The 23,526-nt window shown below is 39.7% G+C and overlaps 1 protein-coding gene across 6 annotated transcripts in view; it reads right to left on the bottom strand.

Annotated features, from left to right (window-relative positions):
* Nucleotides 1-5,178: 5,178 nt before the first annotated feature.
* IGSF11 (immunoglobulin superfamily member 11) overlaps nt 5,179-23,526 on the bottom strand; it is a 367,364-nt gene continuing 349,016 nt past the window's right edge. For 5 of the 6 annotated variants that reach the window (XM_089331731.1, XM_089331730.1, XM_070072174.2 and 2 more), the window contains 3 exons: nt 9,202-9,324; nt 8,239-8,386; nt 5,179-6,501 (listed from right to left, as the gene is read on the bottom strand). In XM_089331731.1, coding sequence (XP_089187857.1) covers nt 6,057-6,501; nt 8,239-8,386; nt 9,202-9,324 — 716 coding nt within the window. In that variant the 3' untranslated portion in view covers nt 5,179-6,056. The remainder of the gene's footprint in view (nt 6,502-8,238; nt 8,387-9,201; nt 9,325-23,526) is intronic. The other variant, XM_051819017.3, reaches the window with a different exon arrangement.

Consider the following 23,526-nt stretch of genomic DNA (forward strand, 5'->3'; position numbering starts at 1 on the left):
GGCAGGCATCAAACCCAGGCACTATGGTACGGGAAATGGACATCTTAACCTGCATCTTAAGCTGGGCCAAATGCCCACAACCAGAATAAAAATTATTAAAGAGCACATGGAAAACATCGCAACAGAAACCTTGTCCTAGGACATTAATACAAACCTTAAGAACTTTGCAAATATTAAAATACAGAGCATGTTTTCTGACTATAATATTGTCTGCCTAAAAATTAACAGGAAGACAATTAAGAAAACCTCCAATAATTTATAAATTAAGTAATACATTTCTAAATAGCCCATGGGTCAAAAGAAGTGACAGATAAAATTTAAAAAATGCAGAGAAGTGAATGAAATGAAACTATAATAGGTCAAAATATGCGGGAGGCAGGTGGTAGTGAAAGAGAGAAATCATAACCCTAAAATTCTTATGTTAGGAGAGAGGAAGAGTTTTCAATCAATAATCTTTGTTCCCTCTTCAACAAACTCTGAAAATAAGAAAAGCATGAACCCAAAGCCATTTCAAGGGTGAAACCAGGCAGAAATCAATGAACCTGAAAACAGAAAAAGAAAATCAATGACAAAAGAAATGGTCTCTGAGATAAATTAGTAAAATTGACAAAGTTCTAGCAAGACAAAAAATAAAAAAAATAAAGAATCACCAACATCAAGAACAAAATAATGTCTATGAACTACAGATTCTCCTCCAATTAGAATAAAGAAATATCACACATAGCCACATGCTCATAGAACTGACAACCTAGGAAATACGGATTAATACCTTGAAAACTACAAACTACTGAAATCCAATCAATATGGAGTATCTAGCTTGAAAAGTCCTATAACCATTACAGATACTGAATAATTTAAACTTTGAAAAAAGAAATCTCCAGGCCCACATGATTTCACTAGTGAATTCTATGAAGTAATGCACAGAAATCTTCTTTAAAAATAGCAAATCAAATTCAGCAGTTTAAAAAAAATATACCCTGGGGTCAGCACTGTGACATAGCAAGTTAAGCCACCACTTACTGTGCCGGCATCCCATGTGGGCACCAGTTTGAGTCCCCGCTGCTGTGCTTCCTATCCAGGGCTCTGCTAACACACCTGGGAAGGAAGCAGAGGATGGCCGAGGACTTGGGCTCCGGACTCCTGACTCCTGCCTGGCCCAGCCCAGCCCTAACCATTGTGGCCATTTGGGGAGTGAGTCACCAGATGAGGATCTCTCTGTCACTCTCTGTAGCTCTTCCTCTTGAATAAATGAATAAAGAATAAATCTTAAAAGAGAAATACAGGGCCGGCGCCGCGGCTCACTAGGCTAATCCTCCGCCTAGCGGCGCCGGCACACCGGGTTCTAGTCCCGGTCGGGGCGCCGGATTCTGTCCCGGTTGCCCCTCTTCCAGGCCAGCCCTCTGCGCTCTGCTGTGGCCAGGGAGTGCAGTGGAGGATGGCCCAGGTGCTTGGGCCCTGCACCCCATGGGAGACCAGGAAAAGCACCTGGCTCCTGGCTCCTGCCATCGGATCAGCGCGGTGCGCCGGCCGCAGCGCGCTGGCCGTGGCGGCCATTGGAGGGTGAACCAACGGCAAAAGGAAGACCTTTCTCTCTGTCTCTCTCTCTCACTGTCCACTCTGCCTGTCAAAAAAAAAAAAAAAAAAAAAAAAAAAAAGAGAAATACATACCACGCCAGCCAGGGTTTACGGTAGGTAATGTAAGGCTGGCTAAACATTTGAAAATCAACATAATCCAGCTTAACAGGCTAAAGAAAAAGAATATATCAACAGATGCAGAAAAAGCATCTGACAAAACAACACCTATTTAAGATAAAACATTTTTTTCATAAAAATTAGTAGATAATGGGTACCAAAACTCAGGTAGACAGAAAGATGGATATAGAAAGACAGAAGGCTTCACAACACAGAGGCGTGACTACAGTTCATAATAGCATATTATATAATTAAAAGGACTGGGAGAGAATAGCTGGTATGCTTCAAACATAGAAAAAAGGAAATTCTAATGTCTTATTTGGTCAGTTTATACTATATAGAGGTAAAATACTGTGCTGTACTCCATAAACATGTGTCGGTATTACAATATTCATAAAAATTTTAAAATTCTTAAAACAAATTTTAAATAGCCCACACAATACAGAAAATGGGCAAAAGACATGAAAAGACATAATAAGCTACAGAGATTACAAATAAGCACATGTAAATGTCTGCCATCATTAGTCATTCGGGAAGTACCAATTCAAGACCCAGTGAAATATCACCATACAACTCTCAAAATGATAAAATGAAAAATACTAACAGTACTCAATACAGCTGAGGATACAAAGAAACTGGGCCACTCAAACTTTGCTGGCAGAAATGTAAAATTGTATGGCCATTCTCAAAACTAAATGTGTAACTGCCACATGGAACCCAACAACTCTATTCCCAGACATTAATCCTGAGAAATTAAAACTCATGTTCAGACAAAAACCTACAAACACATGGTTAAAGCAAGTTTATTCATAACAGCTCCCAACTGGAAACAAATCAAATATCATTCATACTCTTCTATGAGGAAATAGTTAGGAAAAAAAAAAAAAAGCTGTGGTACATCCATACCATGGAACGCTCCTCAGCAATAAAAAGGAATGAATTTTTTTTTTCGACAGGCAGAGTTAAGACAGTGAGAGAGAGAGAGAGACAGAGAGAAAGGTCTTCCTTCCATTGGTTCACCCACCAAATGGCTGCTACGGTCAGCACGCTACGCCAATCCAAAGCCAGGAGCCAGGTGCTTCCTCCTGGTCTCCCATGCAGGTGCAGGGCCCAAGCACTTGGGCCATCCTCCACTGCCCTCCAGGGCCACAGCAGAGAGCTGGACTAGAAGAGGAGCAACCGGGACAGAACCGGCGCCCCAACCGGGACTAGAACCCGGAGTGCCAGCGCCGCAGGTGGAGGATTAGCCTAGTGAGCCACAGCGCCGGCCAGGGAATGAATTATTGACACATGCAACAATCTGAATGGATCTAAGGAAATTCCTCCAAGTGAAAAGAAGAAAATCCTCAAAAGATTAGTGGCTGTCAGGGATTAGGGACCTAAAGAGGAGGGAAGTCTCTGTGATCATCAAATAATTGCACAAAGAACCCTGCATCTTGAGTGTGGAGAAGTCATGTGAATCTACATGATAAAACTGTGTATTAACTAAATGTGTGTGTACAAGTACGTGCACAAGTACTGAAACATGAATAAGGTTGGGGAACTGTATCCATGTCAGCTTGTGATACTGTACAACAGTTATACAAGGTGTTACCATAGAAATCAGCTGAAGGGTATTTGGGTTCTTTCTTATAACTGCATATAAATGTATAATTACCTCAAAATAAAAAGTTAAAAGTAAAGAGGTATGGGCATTTAGCCAAGTGGCTGAGACACTGACATCACACCCTGCAGCGCCTGGGTGCCATTCCTGGCTCCAGCACTTGACTCAGCTGCCCGCCAGTGCAGACCTCCTTCAGAGGCAGCAGTGATGGCTCAAGTGGCTGGTTTCCTGCCACCCACATGAGAGACCCGGATTGCAGTCTCAGTTCCTGACTCTGGCCCCAACCCAGCCCTGGTCACCGTGGGCTTCTGGGGAATAAGTCGCCAGATGGGAGCTTACTCTCTTTCTCTGTCTGCTTCTCAACTTTTTTTAAACAAAATAAAATGTTTAAATTCAAACAAAGGAAATTCTCCAACCCACAGCACTACAACAAGAGCTATAATCATGCTCAGGGTACGGCAATTACAGTTCAGAAATCACCAAGGATTTATCCACTTAATGCTCATCCAGACACTGTGGTAGGTGATGGGGACTCAATGGCAAAAAGCAGGCATGGACCCTGTCTTCCTAAGCTTTCAGAATAGGAAATATGAAAATAGCTTGATGTGTGAAGAGTCATTAGGTCTGTAGTCATATGGGTGAGAACTAGAATCAACCTGAAATTTCCAATAACAGGAAAAAGGCTAATAACTTTTAGCATATCATATATGCTTATTCAAATGATTATGAATCTTATTTAACACAATGGAAAAATGCATATAACTTAAAGGATATACCAGACAGAAAAATCACATATTCATTAGTATTATAATGACAACTTATTTTATATGAATAAACTTTTATTGAATTTTAGATAATTAGAAATAAAGAAATGCAAGACAAATGTTTTCTAAACAGCATCTGATAATATCATCTTTTCCAAGTCATATATTTTCACTCTTTATAAAAGTATAGACATTCATTTATTTAATTTTTTTACAAAGTCAAGAACCATCAAATGGGAAAAATAAGTAATGCTAAAGTAACTTCAGCTTTTTATCAGTGTTAAAATGGCTGCAATGGTTAGGTTCTGAGCACGGTTCTCTTGGACAAATTGTTTGTGTGGCAGCTGTTGGTCTCCGCTCCCTTCAAACAACTGGACGAAAGTCAGGAGGCCACTTCCTGGGAACGATGCTTGCAGGAAAGGAGGGCGATCAGCACAGTGGGTGAAGGAGTGAGGGGACACAGCAGGTGGAGACAAGATGCTCTTACTGAATTAGAGGGTCAGCATCCTAAATGATTTCGGAAGAGAATCTGGCAAGAAATTATTTGTATGTAGCTCAAAGTGTGATTAAGGCAAGATAGTTACCAATGTAAGGACAGCCAGATCTACCAGGGCACGAAACAGAGTCCGAAGTGGGTAAACTCCTCTGGGGAACTGCAAAGTCAGCGAGGCTATGTAATGCATCACACAAGGAGTCTCTACAGTGTTGTAAAACGGATTTGGCCAAAACTGCAACCCTGAGCTCTCACAGATACAGGGCAGACCCTCCCAGGAATACATCTGAGGATATCCCTTCTGTCTCAATCCTATCTCTTTTTGCAAAAAGGATTATTTTGAAAAACAAACAAACAAAAGAAGTCTGTACTCCTTTTGGCAGTCTAGTAACTTGTTTATCCAACTAGGAGCTAGTTATCTACCACAGTACAAAAGGCATCAGGTACTGCCCTCATTAAGAATGACCTAGTGTGACTGCGAGGGAGCCCTGGGCTGCCTTGCATGGAGAGCCTGCCCAGAAAGGCCAAAAGCCCTGGGACAGTGCTGTGCACACAATCTAGCACCTTGTAACTCACAGCCTCCTGGGCTCACTAAATACAATCACTGAAGAAGGTGCTAAACAAAGTTGTTTTTTTTTTTTTTCTTTCCTGGCCCAAGGTCTATCAAGTATTTTTGTTAAAAACAACAACAACAACAACAACAAAAAAAACCCCAACCAACCAATAGTTTTCTTTAAAAAACATTTTTCCAGGAGAAAATGAACAGTAATTGCCATGGACCTGTAACAGATCCTAGAATAACAGACAAGCAAGAATCTGTCAATACAGCAATATTTCGAATATGACAGTCATGGTTCTGGTAGAGATAGATAAATAAATAAATATGCAGGGGCTTTCCAAAGACATTTCCTTTGCTTCCTCCCATTTCTTACTGAATGTTGTTTGTGTAGTTTTGATTCTATGATAAAAGAGTCAGACCTTTAGGGATCAAAATTAACCATGTCTGTCATCAAGCCCTCTACTCAAAGAGCGCACAGGGAGAAGCAGAACACACGATACTCGTGTTCTGCTTGTTACTCCTCTAAAGACACCTATCTTTAACCTGTCAAATAATCTCATTTAAATTCCATCTGGCACTTTAGTCTCCTCAAAAATATTAAGTTAGGCATGAATTACAAACCAAGTCCAGCTGGACTGCAGTTTGCATTTTAAGTGCTGTTCTGCTCTTACGTCTTTTTCCTTAGCATGGCACATCTTTGAGATGTAGCTTACTGAACAGAGTCACAACGTATCTGTGGTGGGGAAACACGTTTTCATGATGGCGCCTTCCAATCCATTTTACACATCATTGTAGCCAGGTAACACCACCACCTTCTTCTTGGTGCTTTTCACTAATATGATGAGGAGAGCTGCTCTCCCAGCACCTGCCCGTCCTAACCACCCCCTCCCCCAAGTAGGGGAAACTCCATGTATTCTTGTCGAAACCCAACATTCCCCTCATGTCCTATACCAGGGATCCAGCTCGACTCTGGGCAGGCACCATGACAGGTACTGCACCAATTCGCTCCAGGGTAGCTTTGCTGACGGTGTAGGAGTGTGTGTGTGGAGGCCGAGGCTTCCTGTTGACTGAGCCATTGTTCCTGGACATGACCTGCGGGGATGACCCTCTGTTGGCTGTCACTACCAAAGTCTTAGGCTGACCTGGAACCAAATGGTTCCCATTAGTATAGATGGATGGGATGTTGGCATTGCCTGAGTGGAGGGAGAAAGACTGGCGCAAGTCACCGAAGTGGTTGAAGGACTCCGTGTTCCTGTGAACTTTGGGGTTGTTGCCCCAGTAGCGGCTGCTGTAGGTATTGGAAGAGGTCAACGTGTTGTTCTCCGAGGACGACATCTCGGCATGAAATGCTTTGGCAGAAGACGAACACTTAGGTGGAAGATCATCTTCTCTGGAAGGAAGAAAACCAAATAGTCATTAGCATGTGCCCGAGGTTTAGCCTACCTTCTACCAAGGCATGCTAAGATGACTATGTGGGAGGCACCAGCCTCAGGAGACTATCACATTTGCTCTCACAAAAGCAAACACAGCGATGCCAGATGGTCTCAGTTGGGCACCCATTCCCTTTGAGACAATGGTCAAGAAAATCTTCCCCCCTCATATCAAGAGTAGAAAAGGAAAGAAAAATCTCAAACAAACAAAGAGTAGAAAAAGAAACAGCAAATCTCTTAAAGAATGCCTTCTTCCTTATAGCACAAATATTTACTCATAAACATATAAATGTTGATATTTTTATAAATAATAAGTATAAGCTTGATTTTTACTGCAAATAGGAAAATAGTCCATAAAGAAATCCACTGGGTCAGTTGCCATAAAATAGCTAGGAAATCAAGCTCTGGGTGTGCAGAGAGAAATCATGTGGTATGCCGATGAGAGCTTTTCCCCAGTGATCTTACGCTGGGAAACACTATACCTACACACAGCTCAATCCACACTAAAGAATACAAGAGTCCCACAGAAGTCACTGATTTAAGAAGCTAATGGGTTTATTTAACATTTTTGAGTACAACTGACCTGATGTTTCAGGCAAAAAGACACAGGTTCTACACCTAAGAAGCCTACACTCAAATGGGGCCGCCAATCAATACAAGAACATTTGGCAAGCTGGAAAGGTCAGGCAAGGAGCTAAATGCAACTTATGTGTGGAGGTGATGTCTGGACTCGTGTTGAATTAGATCCGGGGACTCGGTGAATGAACAGATGAGAGGGGAAGACCTTTGGTCCAGGAAGAGTACCGAGGCATCAGCAAAGGTCCTGAGGCACGAGAGAATGCAGAACAGACAGGAACACAGAGTGAGCAGAGCAGTGGTGAGAGAGTACGTGGCAAGCAGCATGCAGCAAGCAGGTGAGGGGCAGATCCTGGAGGCTGGGTATGTCAAACAAAGACGACTGGAGGAGTAACAGCATTTTCTTTTTTTTTAATTTAAAAAAAAAATTTTTTTTGACAGGCAGAGTGGACAGTGAGAGAGAGAGACAGAGAGAAAGGTCTTCCTTTTTCCCTTGGTTCACCCCCTAATGGCCGTTGTGGCCGGCGCGCTGCGCTGATCCGAAGCCAAGAGCCAGGTGCTTCTCCTGGTCTTCCATGCAGGTGCGGGGCCAAGCACTTGGGCCATCCTCCACTGCCCTCCAGGGCCACAGAAGAAAGCTGGACTGGAAGAGGAGCAACCATGATGGAATCCGGTGCCCTAACCGGGACTAGAACCTGGTGTGCTGGCGCCGCAGGCGGAGGATTAGCCTATTGAGCCTCGGTGCTGGCCGTAATAGCATTTTCAACAAAGATGAGCAGACCAAATTTGAGACAGAGCCAGTGCTGTACACTCTCCTCTGTTATAAATGCCCATGTTAACACGTGTTTTAAACTAACTTCTTTATTCTGGCAACCCAGAATTCACCCCACTGACTCTGGAGATACATGGAGGAGCAGGGGAATTCATTTCTCTCTTGCTGGTTGTGTCCTCTTGTTAATAACCCAGTTAATAAAGCCAGGCAGGACCATGAAGAAAAGCATATACCAGACACAGTACTGTTTGGCCACTTTAATTACCTTGACCATCAGAGTTATAAGAGCAATAAAGAAATGTTAACTTCATAAATAAAGAGAAATATATATTGGCCATGCAGGACAAACCTTATTTCATTAGGAATTTCTTCTTCCTCCTCTTTATTTTTTCTTCTCCAGTAAAAGAATGCCCCTAAAATTAGTCCAATGCAAAAAATGACAATAACTGCACCAGTGCCAATGGCTCCTGCTATTAGTCCAATGCTCCTGGGTTGGGCTGCAAAATATATTTAAGGTGTTTTTTTAAAAAAGGAGACACACACAAAAGGAGTGAAATAGCATAAACCTGCACAACTTAGAAGCACACAGGTTTACTAAATAATATGCTTAAATTTTTTAAACATGCCCAAAGTACTACATACATACAAAATTAAAACTCAATTAACCTTCTATATTCCACACTGGCTAGGACTAACACATAGTAGGTTCTCAACACCTCTGGAATGAACAAATTATTAAGCAGTTCACATCTTTAAGATCAGAGTAACAACCAGAGGAGAGCAGAAAACAGAGTGTACAAATCTACCCTGGCTGATCTGCCACAAATGAAACCCAGCCATCAGCTGGCTACCTCATTACTTTATCACAGCCACAACACTCTGTTTTGCAACTACAATTCAAATAACCCAGAAATGATGAACTAAACAGAAATTTTTCTACAATGCCTGCTAATAGCTTAGACACCCAACAACTGAGGGATTAATAATAAGGGATTAGTGAAAAACACAAGAAAGTCTCACTTTGGCCATAAGATCATTACATATGTTTGACATTTATAGCACAATGATACAAAAACTGGTTTGAGTCTCGTTATTTGGAAGAGGAAGGTACTTTTTCATAATCATGATATTTATGAGAGTAAAAAGTATATTAAGATGTTTATAAAATATTTTAAAATGATTAAAACCAGAAAAATTTCCATCTACTCTTCAGAAAACCTCAAAACATGTAAGCACAATCTTTCACTTCCTGGCTTAGCAAAGATCTTAGAGATTCAGCCTTGGAGTTAACTTCAGAATTTCACATACTTACGTGAAATAACTTGGAGATCCAAAAGACAGGTGCTTGTTCCAATGGCATTAGAAGCTACACACTGGTACAAACCTGAAGACACAGCACTGATGTTCCGGATGGTGACTGTCCCCTGGACCTGGTCTGTCATGAAAATAATAATCAAAGGAGGATTTGGTGGTAGTTAAATTCCAGAGAGCTATCAATGTTTGGTTTCGTTGTGTTTACTGAAGAGGGGGGGATTTGGTGTTCAAGAATGTTAAGGACTCAAATCACTGTATCAGTTTAAAGACTTGGAACTGTAAGGGACTGTCCTAAATAACGGCAACCTTAAAACTTAATCTGCATACTGGCATGCTAAGACCTAAATTTTAGTACTTTTCTATGAGGAAAGGGTGGCCAATGTTATTTTAGAGATTTGATGATCAATATTCACTTAATGGAGACAACACAGCTTTGTGCTTTACAGTATAGACTGAGAGTCCCTTCCAGCAATGGTTACAATGGTTTCTGTCAGCTCATAATCTCCAAGGAGCACACTAACTGCAGGAAATGCCAGGAAAGGAAAAAGAGAGGAGCAGGCCAGAGTGGGGAGAACCTCAGATTTGGATGTAGGTCTAAGATCGTGCAGTGAAGAGAGGAGAAAAGAAGACTGTGCAGGAACAGTCAGACTTTGCAGTTTCATGGAAGTTCCCATGGGCAGGTGGGAGTCTGGGAGCTGAAGGCACCTATTAAAGGAATCTCAGGCTTTGCAGGAACAGGCATGCATTAGCTGCCTTACTGGGCTCCAACACTGGCCAGGAACTGCTCAGGAGAAGCTTGGCCTTGGTGTGAAGAAGTGGATCCAGACAGGAAGCAGGCAAGGCTATCCATCAATTAGGATTCCAACATCAGTAAGTCTGAGCACTGCATTTCCAAGGCCGTAACATTGGTATTATGAAGAAATGTTTTGACAGTACACATCTGACTGTCAACATTAGCATAGTTTATTTTATTCCTGTACATGCAGATGACTTACACTAACAATAAAAATTAAAGTTAATAGTTATTACTACATGCCAAGCATTGGGTAAGCTGTTATATGTATTATCTCAATCTTTACAACAACCCTAAGGGGTATTTTTACTATTAATCCCATTGAATAGATAAGCAGACTGAAGCTTTAGATGGATAATAAGATTATGCAGATGGACATTAGAAACTGGAGCTGGATGGAGGACTGCCTTAGCTCTGAGTTCTAGGTTTCACTACCCCCTCAGACAGGAAGGATAATACATCCAAGTCATCTCAACCATTCAAGATGGCTGCAAATTTAGAAGGGGAAAAGCCTCCTAATGGCATAAGCAAAAACATTAAAAGCAAATCTAGTATAAAGTCCAAATACGCATAGGGCAACACTTGAGGCTATATGCACCCTGGGTTGACTTGTTTTTACATGGAACTCAAGTTTAGTTAAGTGGTTTCTACTGGCAATCTTTTCCTCTAGTTCAAAAAAGCAGAGAGGAGGGTCCAGCAAAAGCATACTTGACCACAGCATGTGTGTCTCTATCAGTTCATTCGTTTGCTACATAAATATTCATCAGGTGCCTTCTTTTGTGGTAGGTACTTTCTGAGAATGGTAACACGAGGTCAATGAAGTCTCCTATCTTAATGAGACAAGGAGGCAAGCAATTATAACAAATGAGATAAGTGCCAGCCAGGGACAGAAAATACAGTGTGGCGAGGGGCACACAGAGGAGGGACACATTATGAGACCCTGGGAAATCAAATCAACTACGGGGGAGGAGAAGACAATGGGCCCAGTGTATTCTGAAAGAATTCAGGGAAAGAGATGCAAGCGTCAAGAATCCCCAGGGTTATCTCTCTGCCTTCAAATGTAGTATCATAGCATTAATAAGATACTTCAATTAATTTGAATTAATTTCAATAAATTCAATAAGGACAGATTTTATTTTTTGCTTTTGTATTTTTTAGAGAACACATTTAAAGGGTTAAACTATATTATATGGATAGCTTATTCAGAGTATTGTGCTTGATAATTATGGACACTTGGATTGTATTATACACACAAAACTCAATAAACTTTGTGATTACAAGTTTAGCACTTGTGTATTATTTCTTTTCTTAAAAAAAAAAGTCACGGTTCTCAATATGTGTTCAGTGGAAGCAGGTCAGTGAATTCACTCAGATGCTTGGGCAAGTCTGGGGGCAGCTGCTTTCTCTTTGCCCACGAACTATCAGATCTGCCAGGCTCTCATTAGCTGTCGCCACCATGTGCTCCACTAGCACCCTGCATGCTCTGTGGCTGACACTTATTCTCATTTACTCTAATTGTATCCCTACTTGTCTCATTAAGGTAAGGGAATGCATTTGTTGTATCATCACATCATGAAGCACAGAAATTAACCACCACACAGAAAGGTGCTCAAGAAATAAAGGTGATCCATCCATAAATAAATGGACCACCTTCTCTTTAGTGTTTACTATGTACCACATATACTGTATTAAGATCTTTATATATATCACTCATTTCATTTTATAAAAAGCTTAAGTTCTACATTCCTTATTTTCTTAAAGATTCATTTATATTTGACAGGCAGAGTAGCAGAGAGAGAGAGAGAGAGAGAGAGAGAGAGAGAGATCTTCCATCTGCTGGCTCACTCCCCAAACAGCCACAACAGCCAGGGCCACGCCAGGAAAAAGCCAGGAGCCCAGAACTCCATGTAGGTCTCCCAAATGGGTGGCAGGGGCCAAGAACTTTGCCAGGTGTATTAACAGCTAGCTGGATGGGATGCAGAGAAGCCAGGCTTGAACTGGCATTCATATGCCATGCAGGTGTTGCAAGCAGCTGCTTAACCTGCTGCACAGGCCCTGCATTCCTTACTTATTAAAGATGAGAAATCTCAGAGAATCTACATAATTCATCCAAGATCACATAGCACACAAGTAGTAGCAATCTAGAAAGTCAGGTCTTTCCAAGCTCAAAGCTCATAATCACCAAACATACACTTGTTTTTCAGCAAGGCATTTAAAACAACGCTTATTCTAAAGGGTGCATCTAAAAGCTATTTCCTAACCATGTTAACATTCCACTGCTGTTAGTATTATAAACTAAGCCATCTGCCTAACTCCCTCTTCAACACATGCCAAACTTTTATCATGCAAGTAAAGCAACTAACCCCACACTTCCACACACTGTGCTGCTGCTGTTTCTTTGATTTCTTTCCCCCAACCCCTGAAATTCTAGGAATTTGATCAGCTCACATCAAATCAGTACTTTTGTTGATATTTCCTTAGAGACAATTTGGGAAATTTTAAATAGCTGCTCTAAGCACCATGCTGGCATGTAAAAAAGAGGGAAACTCTTAAAGATTATTGTTTTAGCAAGGTATTTAAAAAATAAATATAGGTGAGGTTGCTGCTCTTTGCTTTGTCCCTGTAGACTCAGACACCGTTAGCAGTTGCAGTAAGAAAGTCTTAACAAATGAAGTTGCCATACCATAGCAGAGCTAACTCAGAATGCAATCAGGGAACAAGACAGATGCATTGATAACAGAGGATTAACCAGAAACAAACAAGGCAAAGCAGAGATGGGAGCAATCTTCAGCAAACACCAGGCTGTTTGCAGCCACAAAGCACACTGGTAGGGCTCATTCCTCAATCTGTCAGTTTGCTTGGCCTGTTCTGGCACAGAAGTAATTTGCTGAAATGAAGTTAGCAAATAAATGTTCTTTTGATCTTCATTCTTTTAAAGAACCAGGGAAGCTCTGTTGTGTGGAACTACAAAATTTGGAGAGCTCGAAGGACTGCAAAACCCAGTCAGTTTCAGCTCACAGCCAACACTTTATACCACACCAACTGCACTTGCCCTCGCATGTCCCTGTTAGACAGGAACAGATCCGAGTGTATATTCTACTTCATCCATTCTCCTTAACTCCAAAACCCCACCTGCGTCAGCCCAGTGCTTGGGGTCCCCTGAGAGCATGTGCTGTGGAGTCACGCAGCCTGGGTTTCAATCTGCTGTCCTTGCTGCTAGTTACGTGGTCCTGTGGATGCGACCTGTTCTCCCTCTTTGTTTTGGTTTCCTCACCTGTAATCTGCAGCTACCAAACAGCCTGCACATCACAGGTCTCGGTGAGGACTAAATGAGATAGTGCATGTAATGAGCTCAGTACAGTGCCAAAAATGTTTCCAGGAGGGAATTCCTTCCTGGCATTTCTTGAGAAGTTTACATTTTTTTTTCCTGAATAATGAAAATAATGAGTCAAAAATGTCTACAGTCTCCATATTCCCAAAAGATATTAATCTTCATGATTTGGAGATGACAGAAATAATTCCTAAATCATTAATTATTCTGTATTTTATCTGATTTATATACTTTAAATAACAAATGCCCATAATAAACAGTGTATCATTTCTTATACTAAAGTCTTAGAAGCACTCTGTTGAAAATGACATAATAATAAATGCATGGTTTCTCATCATTTGGGCAAACATACTGTGACAAAATTATGTATTTTAATAACATAAAAATGATCTCAACTTGAAATAGACAGTTCATGACTTAAAAGTTGAAAACAAGAAACATTAACACAATAACACAAAGTGTTTTTTCTTTCATACTCTGTTGAACTTTTTACTTAGTGTAGTATTTTTTTAGGGTATTCTTTTTTTTTTATTTTTTATTTTTGGACAGGCAGAGTGGACAGTGAGAGAGAGAGACAGAGAGAAAGGTCTTCCTTTTGCCGTTGGTTCACCCTCCAATGGCTGCTGCGGCCTGCACGCTGCAGCCGGCGCACCGCGCTGATCCAATGGCAGGAGCCACGTGCTTCTCCTGGTCTCCCATGGGGTGCAGGGCCCAAGCACTTGGGCCATCCTCCACTGCACTCCCTGGCCACAGCAGAGAGCTGGCCTGAAAGAGGGGCAACCGGGACAGAATCCGGCGCCCCGACCGGGACTAGAACCCGGTGTGCCGGCGTCGCAAGGCGGAGGATTAGCCTAGTGAGCCACAGCGCCGGCTCTTAGTGTAGTATTAATCTTATGAGTATGAAGTAAACTGAAAATAGATCTTTGTAAAAATTAAGAGTGGAAGACCGGTGCTGTGGCGTAGCAGATAAAGTCGCCACCTGCAGTGCCAGAATCCCATGTGGGTGCCAATTCAAGTCCTGGCTGTTCCACTTCGGATCCAGCTCTCTGCTATGGCTTGGGAAAGCAGCAGAGGATGGCCCAAGTCCTCGGGCTCCTGCACGGCTAGGAGACCTGTAAGAAGCTCCTGACTCCTGGCTTCAGATAGCTCAGCTCCAGCTTCTGTGGCCATTTGGGGAATGAACCAGCAGATGGAAGACCTCTCTTTCTCTCTGCCTCTGGCCTCTCTGTTTTCTTTCAGATAAAGAAAGAAATCTTTTTAAAAAAATTAAGAGTGGGAATAGGAGATGGAGGGGGAAGAAGGGTGGGAGCGTGGGTGGGTGGGAGGGAAGTATCATTAAATTCCTAAATCTGTACATATTAAATACACAAAATTGTGCACCTTAAGTAAAATCTAAGAAAAGGAAAAATAAGAAAACTTAAAGATAATAAATGTAATATTTAAACTTCATCCTCCATAACTCTTAAAGAGAAGTTTACAACAGTATACAGACTTGTCTTTGCTTCAAGACAAATTTTCCAGATACAGAAAGTTTTTTATTGATTCTTGTGCTGATGTCTTGACTTGAAGATGGAGATGGAGCAGGAGGAAGGGAGAGCATGTCCCTCTAAGAGAAAAAGCTTCTTCCAGATGCATGTTAGGATATATGCTGCTTTAGATGAGCTCACTTCCTCTGCTCAGTGATGAAATACTTTATCTGCTTGTTCCATGTCTGGTTTTTCCATTAACACATACCCTGCCTTTGTCAATTCACATTTAAATCTATTTCAAACTTCATGTGTAGATATTCCAAAGCGTTAACAAGAAAATGAAGCCTATGGCAAATGTTCTAACACTGGAAAACCCCAACAAACATTAGTGAGAAATATTTAAATAACACAATATTTGGATCTCCTGGTATTAACAACATTACTTAGAATCACACATCAAAATCACCAAGTTGGAATCCCCTGGCATGTTTCTAACTCTACCGTTTGGGGCACGTCTGATTGAGCATGTGCCAAACTGTACATCTTCTCCCTCTCTTATTCCCACTCTTATATTTAACAGGGATCACTTTTCAGTTAAATTTAAACACCTAAGAATAATTGTGTGTTAATTACAAAGTTCAACCAAGAATATTAAGTAGAACAAAAAAAATACTAAAAGGGATAAAGTATTACATTGTAAATCAACAGGACAAGGGCTGATCAAGTCACTGTTTCTCAGTGTCCATTTCACTTCAACAGGTTTCCTTTTAGGTGCTCTGTTAGTTGTCACCGATCAGGGAGAATATATGATATTTGTCCCTTTGGGACTGGCTTATTTCACTCAGCATCATGTTTTCCAGATTTCTCCATTTTGTTGCAAATGACTGGATTTCACTGTTTTTTACTGCTGTATAGTATTCTATAGAGTACATATTCCATAATTTCTTTATCCAGTTTACTGTTGAAGGGCATTTAGGTTGATTCCAGGTCTTAACTATTGTGAATTGAGCTGCAATAAACATTAAGGTGCAAACAGCTCTTTTATTTGCCAATTTAATTTCCTTTGGGTAAATTCCAAGGAGTGGGATGGCTGGGTTGTATGATAGGGTTATATTCAGGTTTCCGAGGAATCTCCAAACTGACTTCCATAGTGGCTTTACTGGGTTGCATTCCCACCAACAGTGGGTTAGTGTCCATTTTTCCCCACATCCTCGCCAGCATCTGTTGTTGGTAGATTTCTGTATGTGAGCCATTCTAACTGGGATGAGGTGAAACCTCATTGTGGTTTTGATTTGCATTTCCCTGATTGCTAGTGATCTTGAACATTTTTCATGTGCCTGTTGGTCATTTGGATTTCCTCTTTTTGAAAAATGTCTATTGATGTCCTTGGCCCATCTCTTCAGTGGGTTGTTTGTTTTGTTGTTGTGGAGTTTCTTGATCTCTTTGTAGATTCTGGTTATTAATCCTTTATCTGTTGCATAGTTTGCAAATAATTTCTCCCATTCTGAAGTTGCCTCTTTATTTGGCTGAGTGTTTCTTTTGCAGTGTAGAAGCTTCTCAATTTGATGCATTTCCATTTGTCAATTTTGGCTTTGATTGCTTGTGTCTCTGGGGTCTTCTCTAAGAACTCTTTGCCTATGCCAATGTGCTGCAGGGTCTTCCCATTCTGTTGGTTGCCTCTTCACTTTCCTTACTGTTTCTTTTGAAGTACAGAAACTTCTCAATTTGATGTAATCCCAATTGCTACTTTTGGCTTTGACTGCCTGTACCTCTGGGGTCTTTTCCAAGAAGTCTTTGCCTGTGCCTATATCTTACAGGGTTTCTCCTATGTTCTCTAATAATTTGATGGTGTCGGGTCATAGATTTAGATCTTTTATCCATGTTGAGTGGATTTTTGCGTAAGGTGTAAGGTAGGGGTCTTGCTTCATGCTTCTGCACGTGGAAACCCAGTTTTCCCAGCACCATTTATTGAATAGACTGTCCTTGCTCCAGGAATTGGTTTTAGATCCTTGATCAAATATAAGTTGGCTGTAGATGTTTGTATTGATCCCATCAAGGGGGCATGTACCAATGCCAAGTCACTAGTCAAAGTGATCAGTTTCAGTTTACAATTGATCATAATGATAGGATTAAGTCAAAAGGCTCACATAAACAAGACTAAGTCTGCTAATACTAACTGATAGAATTAAAAAAGAGAGAACGATCCAACATGGGAAGCAGGATACATAGCTGATTCGTAGAATGGCAGATGTCCTAAACAGCACTCTGGCCTCAGAATCAGCCCTTAAGGCATTCGGAACTGGCTGAAGAGCCCATGAGAGTATTTTAGGCATGGAAAGCCAAGACACTCTGGCAAAAAAAAAAAAAAAAAAAAAAAAAGTAAAAAAAGACCTAAATGAAAGATCTCTGTGAGTGAGATCCCAGTGGAAAGAATGGGCCATCAAAAAAGGAGGTACCTTTAGAGAACTTCCACTTTTACTATAACTTTGTCTAAATAAGATCGGAGTTGGCAAACTCTAAAGGCTTCCATGGCCTTGTTAACTCATGACAAGAGCCTAGGGTGATTACTGACACCATAAACAAGAGTGTCAATTGTTAAATCAACAACAGGAGTCACTGTGCACTTTCTCCCCATATAGGATCTCTGTCCTTAATGTGTTGTACAATGTGAATTAATGGTATAACTAGTACTCAAACAGTACTTTACACTTTGTGTTTCTGTGTGGGTGCAAACTGTTGAAATCTTTACTTAATATATACTAAATTAATCTTTTATATATAAAGATAATTGAAAATGAATCTTGATGTGAATGGGATGGGAGAGGGAGCAGGAGATGGGAGGGTTGTGGGTGTGAGGGAAGTTATGGGGAGGAAAAGCCACTGTAATCCAAAAGTTGTACTTTGGAAATTTATATTTATTAAAGAAAAGTTAACAAAATAAAAATTAAAAAGTAAACAAAAAAGAAAAAATCACCAAGAATATGTAAAATATATTAATATTTATTAGCAAGAATGATTCACTAATAGCAGCAAGACAACACATATTTATGGTAACAGCTATAAGTTAGACCAACTGACTAGATTTTGATCACTTCTCTCCAACACATCTCTGTCTGGGTTTCCAGAAATATAACTCTTGCTTTTAACTTTACTTGCTTTTAACTTTACTTCAGTGCATTCTTTGTGTTGATATTTCTCTATGTTAACTGTTATACTTTAATTTTTAAAGTGATATGGCACATGAAGAAGTGTTATCACTATCATTACTTCAATTCCCACCTGCAGGTCCTAGAGGTCACTAACCTTCTTCAAGCAAACATCTACAAATTCCTTCTCTAAGTTAACATGGCAACATTTATTCAGTTGTCCACAACAGAAATCAGGTAATTCCAACTCTTTATTGAGTTCCAACATCTAATCAAGCCTTGCATCTTGTTGTTATTTGTCTTCAGTCTCTCCTGAATCATACCCTTCCACCTGTTCCTTCTCCATCCTCATCACTAGGGACTTGGTTCAAGCCCTATTCATTCCTTGGTATAGCTATTATCAAAGCTTCTGATCTGTGACTTACCTGGCAATCTTTCACACTGATTGCTCACGCTGTTTCTAAAATGTACATCTGACTGTCTTCTCTCACTTTCATACATGTCACTGGATATTGTTTTTTTAATTAAATAATTTTTATTTATTTATTTTTAAAGATTCATTTATTTACTTGAAAGAGTTACACACAGAGAGAAGGACAGGCAAAGGGTGGGGGTGGGACGGAGAGAGAGAGAGAGAAAGGGAGAGAGGTAGGTCTTCCATCCGCTGGTTCACTCCTCAATTGGCTGCAATGGCCAGAGCTGCGCTGATCAAAAGCCAGGAGCTAGGAGCTTCTTCCAAGCCTTCCATGAGGGCCCAGGGGCCCAAGGATTTGAGCCATCTTCCACTGTTTTCCCAGGCTATAGCAGAAAGCTGGATTGGAAGTGGAGCAGCTGGGACATGAACTGGTGGCCATATGGAATACCGGCACTGCAGGCAGCAGCTTTACCCAAATGCCACAGCGCTGGCCCCCATGTCACTGAATATTGAATCTCACAGATAACATCTGAATTCCTTGCCTGTTAAATATAGCCTTTCATGATCAGGACTGGACCTTGCCAAGTATTTTCTAGCCAAATTCCCATAAACATCAGAAGTAAAAGGATGGGGTCGGCGCTTTAGCTAGTGGGTTAAGTCACCACCTGCAGTGCTGGCATCATATATGGGCACCACATCATGTCCTGGCTGCTCCACTTCCAATTCAGCTCTCTGCCTTGGCTGGGGAAAGCAGTGGAAGATGGCCCAAGTCCTTGGGCCCCTGCACCCACATGGGAGACCCAGAAGAAGCTCCTGGCTCCTGGCTTCAGATCTGCCTGACCCTAGCCATTGTGGCCATTTGGAAAGTGATCCAGGGGATGGAAGAGATCTCTCTTTGCCTCTGCCTCTGCTTCTCTAACTTTACCTTCCAAATAAATCATTTTTTTAAAAAAAAAGAAGTAAAAGAATGATAACTACCAATATGAAAACACATGAAAGCACAAATCTCAATATCAGATCAGATATAAACAAGAAGGAGAAGAAAAATCTAATACATTTTATTTTCATATGTTTCTGGGTTTTATTTGCTATTAAGTTTTTTTCATCTGTATTAATCATGGCTATAGTTCTATAATGCTATGTTTCCCTATACCTAGGTTTTGCTATCAGGGTTATGTTGGACTCTTAAAAGTGGATGCAAAACATTTGATAATTCTGTGTTTAATGAAAGAAGAGATTATTGTGCCATTATTTCTGTTTTAACTGTTTAGTAGAATTCATCAGTGAACTACTTAAACATTTAGTTACCTGTGGAGAAACATTTTAAAAATGAAACTAAATTTCTTAAATATGCATGGAGCTATTCAAAATTTTTTCTCTCCATGTTAATTTTTCTTTATGTTTTTGAAGAAGTATGCATATTTTCCATAAGTTTTCAAAACTGCTGGCATAACATTAACATCCTTTTAAAACACTCAAAGTAAAGCTACCCTGTGATCCAGTAATACAACGGCTGGGAACAAGCACAAAGGAAGTGAAACTGGTTTCTCAAGGTGACACCTGTGCTTCTGTGTTTCCTGGAGCACTATTCACATTAGCTGGGATATGGAGTCAACTAAGTGTCCATCAAGTAATGAACAGATAAAGAAAACATGCCATATATACGCAATTTAATACTTTCCAGCATTTTAAAAAGGGTGAAATCTTGTCATCTGTGACAGTTTGTATGAACTGGAGGTGATTATGTCCAGTGAAATAAGTCAGTCCCAGAAGGCCAAATACTGCCTGATCTCCCTCACCTGTTAATCTCATAAAAGCAGACAGTAGAATCGTGGATGACAGAGGCTGCATAAGGAAGGGATGATAATGAGGAAAAGTTAGTGAGTAAGTAAAATATTACAGTTACAAGTAAGAGGAACAAGTTCCAGTGCTTCATTGCACAGCAGGGTGACAGTAATTAATAATGTATGGCATAGTTCAAAAAAGCTAGAAGAGAAGATTTTTAATAGTCTCATGACAAAGAAATAATAAATGTGTACAGCAATATAATTATTATAATTTAATCATTACATAATATATACCTGTATAAAACATCAACTTATACTCTCCATAAGCATGTATAATTTTGTGTCATTTGAAACTGAAATAGAAAAGAATTCTTATGCACACAAAGAATCATCACAGTAAGTAAGTGTGTGATGACATGAAAAGTCAAGAGAAACTTACAAAAATAAAAATTACAGTCACATAAATTTTAAAACTCCATGGACAGGATGAACAGCAATCAGAGCAGAAGAAAAAAAGTGATGATCTGAAAGATAAAAAAATAAATAACCAGAATGCCACAGAGAGAGAAGCAGAGCTACCCACTTGAGCACAGAATTTAGAAACAGTGATAGGGAACTTAAAGACTAAACTATGAGCTATAGGGAAAGACAGAGAGCTCAGGGAAAAGGATATATATTCAAAGACACAATGACCTAGAATTTTCCATGATTGATAAAAGATAACAATCTCTTAATTTAAGAAACACCATAGGCCAAAATCAGGGCAAACAAAAATGAACCCAGAACAGATTGAATATTCCTTATCCAAAATGCTTAGGATTTTTGGAGTTTTTTGGATTTGGGAATATTTGCACAGAACTACCAGTGCCTATTTCAAAATCCAAACTGAACCAAAATCCAATAGTACTCAGTTTTCAATACTGGGGCATTTTGGATTTCAAATTTTCAGATTAGGAATGCTCACCCTGTACCTAGTTATATTTTAGGGTCTCTAAAATAGGAAATACAAAAGCATCTAAAAAACAAATAAAAGGAAATAACAAATGCCTATAAATAAATAGTAGTTTATCAGTAGCATTAACAAAAGCCAGAAGATTATGTAACATTTTTTTTCAAATTATTGAGGACAAATAACTGATAATCTAGACTTCTATACTGAGATAAATTACATTAAATGGCATTGGGAAAATGAAGATATTTTGAGATAAACTTGAGAACATTAGCTACTAATTGATCATCAATTTAATACCTGATAGAGGGTATATACTTCAGTAGTAAGGAAATTTAACATAGAAAAAAAAAAAGAGTGTGACTGAAAAAAAATCAAGAAAACTGCAGACTTTCTGGATAATCCTAAATAAAACTGGTAATAAATATAACAACAGCAAAACAGGAATGAGAAATAAGGAGAGTTTTAAAAAATAATGTGGAATGAACATACTAAAGCCAAGAAAATTAACCAAAATACATAAAAGAAAGATACAGAACTTTAAGATCTGAAAGGGAAGCTACGACTCACGGTGGTTAGAATGAAAAGGAACAACAATGGCTAACAGGAGAGAACAGAGAAAACAAGTGAAGGGAAATGTGCACACATATGATGGAAAACAGGAGAATTAATGCTTTGTATGTTCTTTTTATAAAAGATATTTATTTATTTATTTGAGAGGTAAAGCTAGAGAGAGAGGGAGACACAAAGAGAAAGTTCTTCTATCCATTGGTTCACTCCCCTAATAACTGAAACAATCTGAAGCCAAGATCCAGGAGCTTCTTCCAGGTCTTCCACATGGGTGCAGGGGCCCAAGGACGTGGGATATCTTCCACTGCTTTCCCCAGGCATAGTAGAGAGCTGGATCAGAAGAGGAGCAGCCAGGACACAAACCAGGGCCCAAATAGGATGCTGGTGTTGCAGGCGGAGGCTTAGCCCACTATGCCACAGTGCCAGCACTGAGTGTGTTATTATTTAGAAAAAGAGAGTGGATATTTTTATAGGCTATATAAATCAACTATGTAATCAAGAATTTTAGGAATAACTATGAGAAAAAAACTTCAAAATTAAATAAGTTTAGGAAGGATATTCAAATAATCAATAGATCATATCAAAAAGATGAAAGAAAAGGCTTGGTAAACAGAAAATATCAAGTAAGATATTAGAAATTAAATTTTAATCATAATTAATGTAAATGGATTCAAATAAACAAAGGACACAGGTTCTGTGTCCTTTGTGAGATTATAGATCAAAAACCAGACTAAATCCAGATACACACTGCTTAAAAGACAAATATCTAAAACTTAAGGAATGGGAGGCTAAAAGCTAGTGAAGTATAAAATAGAAACACACCAAGAAGAAATAACTAAAGAAAATTACTATGGCTCTCTATAAATCATGCAAAAAGTATATTAAGCATAGAGAATCAAAGAGATATAATAAACCTACAAGCACTTGTTCAAGATGGATAAAGAAAAATTATTGTAATTGCAAGAACAAATTGATAAACACACAATCATACCATGTGGTATTGAAACATGTCTTTCCCATAAAATAGACACAGCATAGAAAATATTGCCAAAGATACAGAATGCTGAACAATGTAACTAACAAGTTTCATATGCAATTGATTAATATCTCCTAGTACCTGCAACTGGACAGTGCCTTGCATACTTCACCCAGACACACCTCTCTGATATCCATGAAACACACCAGGCACACTGCTGCCCAGGACCTTCAGTTGTCCAACCCCTTTGCCCCGAAATGCTCTCCACCCTCATACTCACATGGTTCATTCCTTCATTATCTTTAAATCTTTGCTAGAATATCATCCTTTCAATGAAGCCTACTCTAAGTATCTTATGAAAAATTGCAGCTCCTCATCCTCCAACTAATCTATTCTATCCTGATATGCTTTTCCCTATGGAACTTATCACATAGTTGTAACAAACTACACGGATTACAGATCCATAATATTCAATCTCTGCCCACTAGAACGTATGCTCCACAAATGGAAGGATAGCAGCTTTCTTCAACAAGGTATCCACAGTTCCTAGAGCATCCTGGCATATACTAAGTGTTCAAAAATATCTGTTGAGTGAACTATTAAAGAACAGAGATTATTACAACTATACAAGGTACTCCAAACAATTTGTGGGAAAATGGAAATAAAAGATAAGATTATTTTGGTGCAAAAAACTCTGAAATCCATGTAGTTTTTCTAATACACATTTCCCGTGAACTTTTTGAAGTATCCTTGTAAAAGAGAATGAATGAAATCAAAAGCTGTGTTTAGCAAGATAGAGTTTAAAAAACTAAATAAATAAAGAGGGAAGGCACACATAAGCAATATGAGAAGTGAACAGGAGCATAAAGTGTTTAAAAAATTCATAA

The sequence above is a fragment of the Oryctolagus cuniculus genome, chromosome 4, assembly GCF_051225735.1.
Source record: "Oryctolagus cuniculus isolate XC-2025 breed Fujian yellow rabbit chromosome 4, ASM5122573v1, whole genome shotgun sequence".
NCBI lineage: Eukaryota > Metazoa > Chordata > Mammalia > Lagomorpha > Leporidae > Oryctolagus > Oryctolagus cuniculus.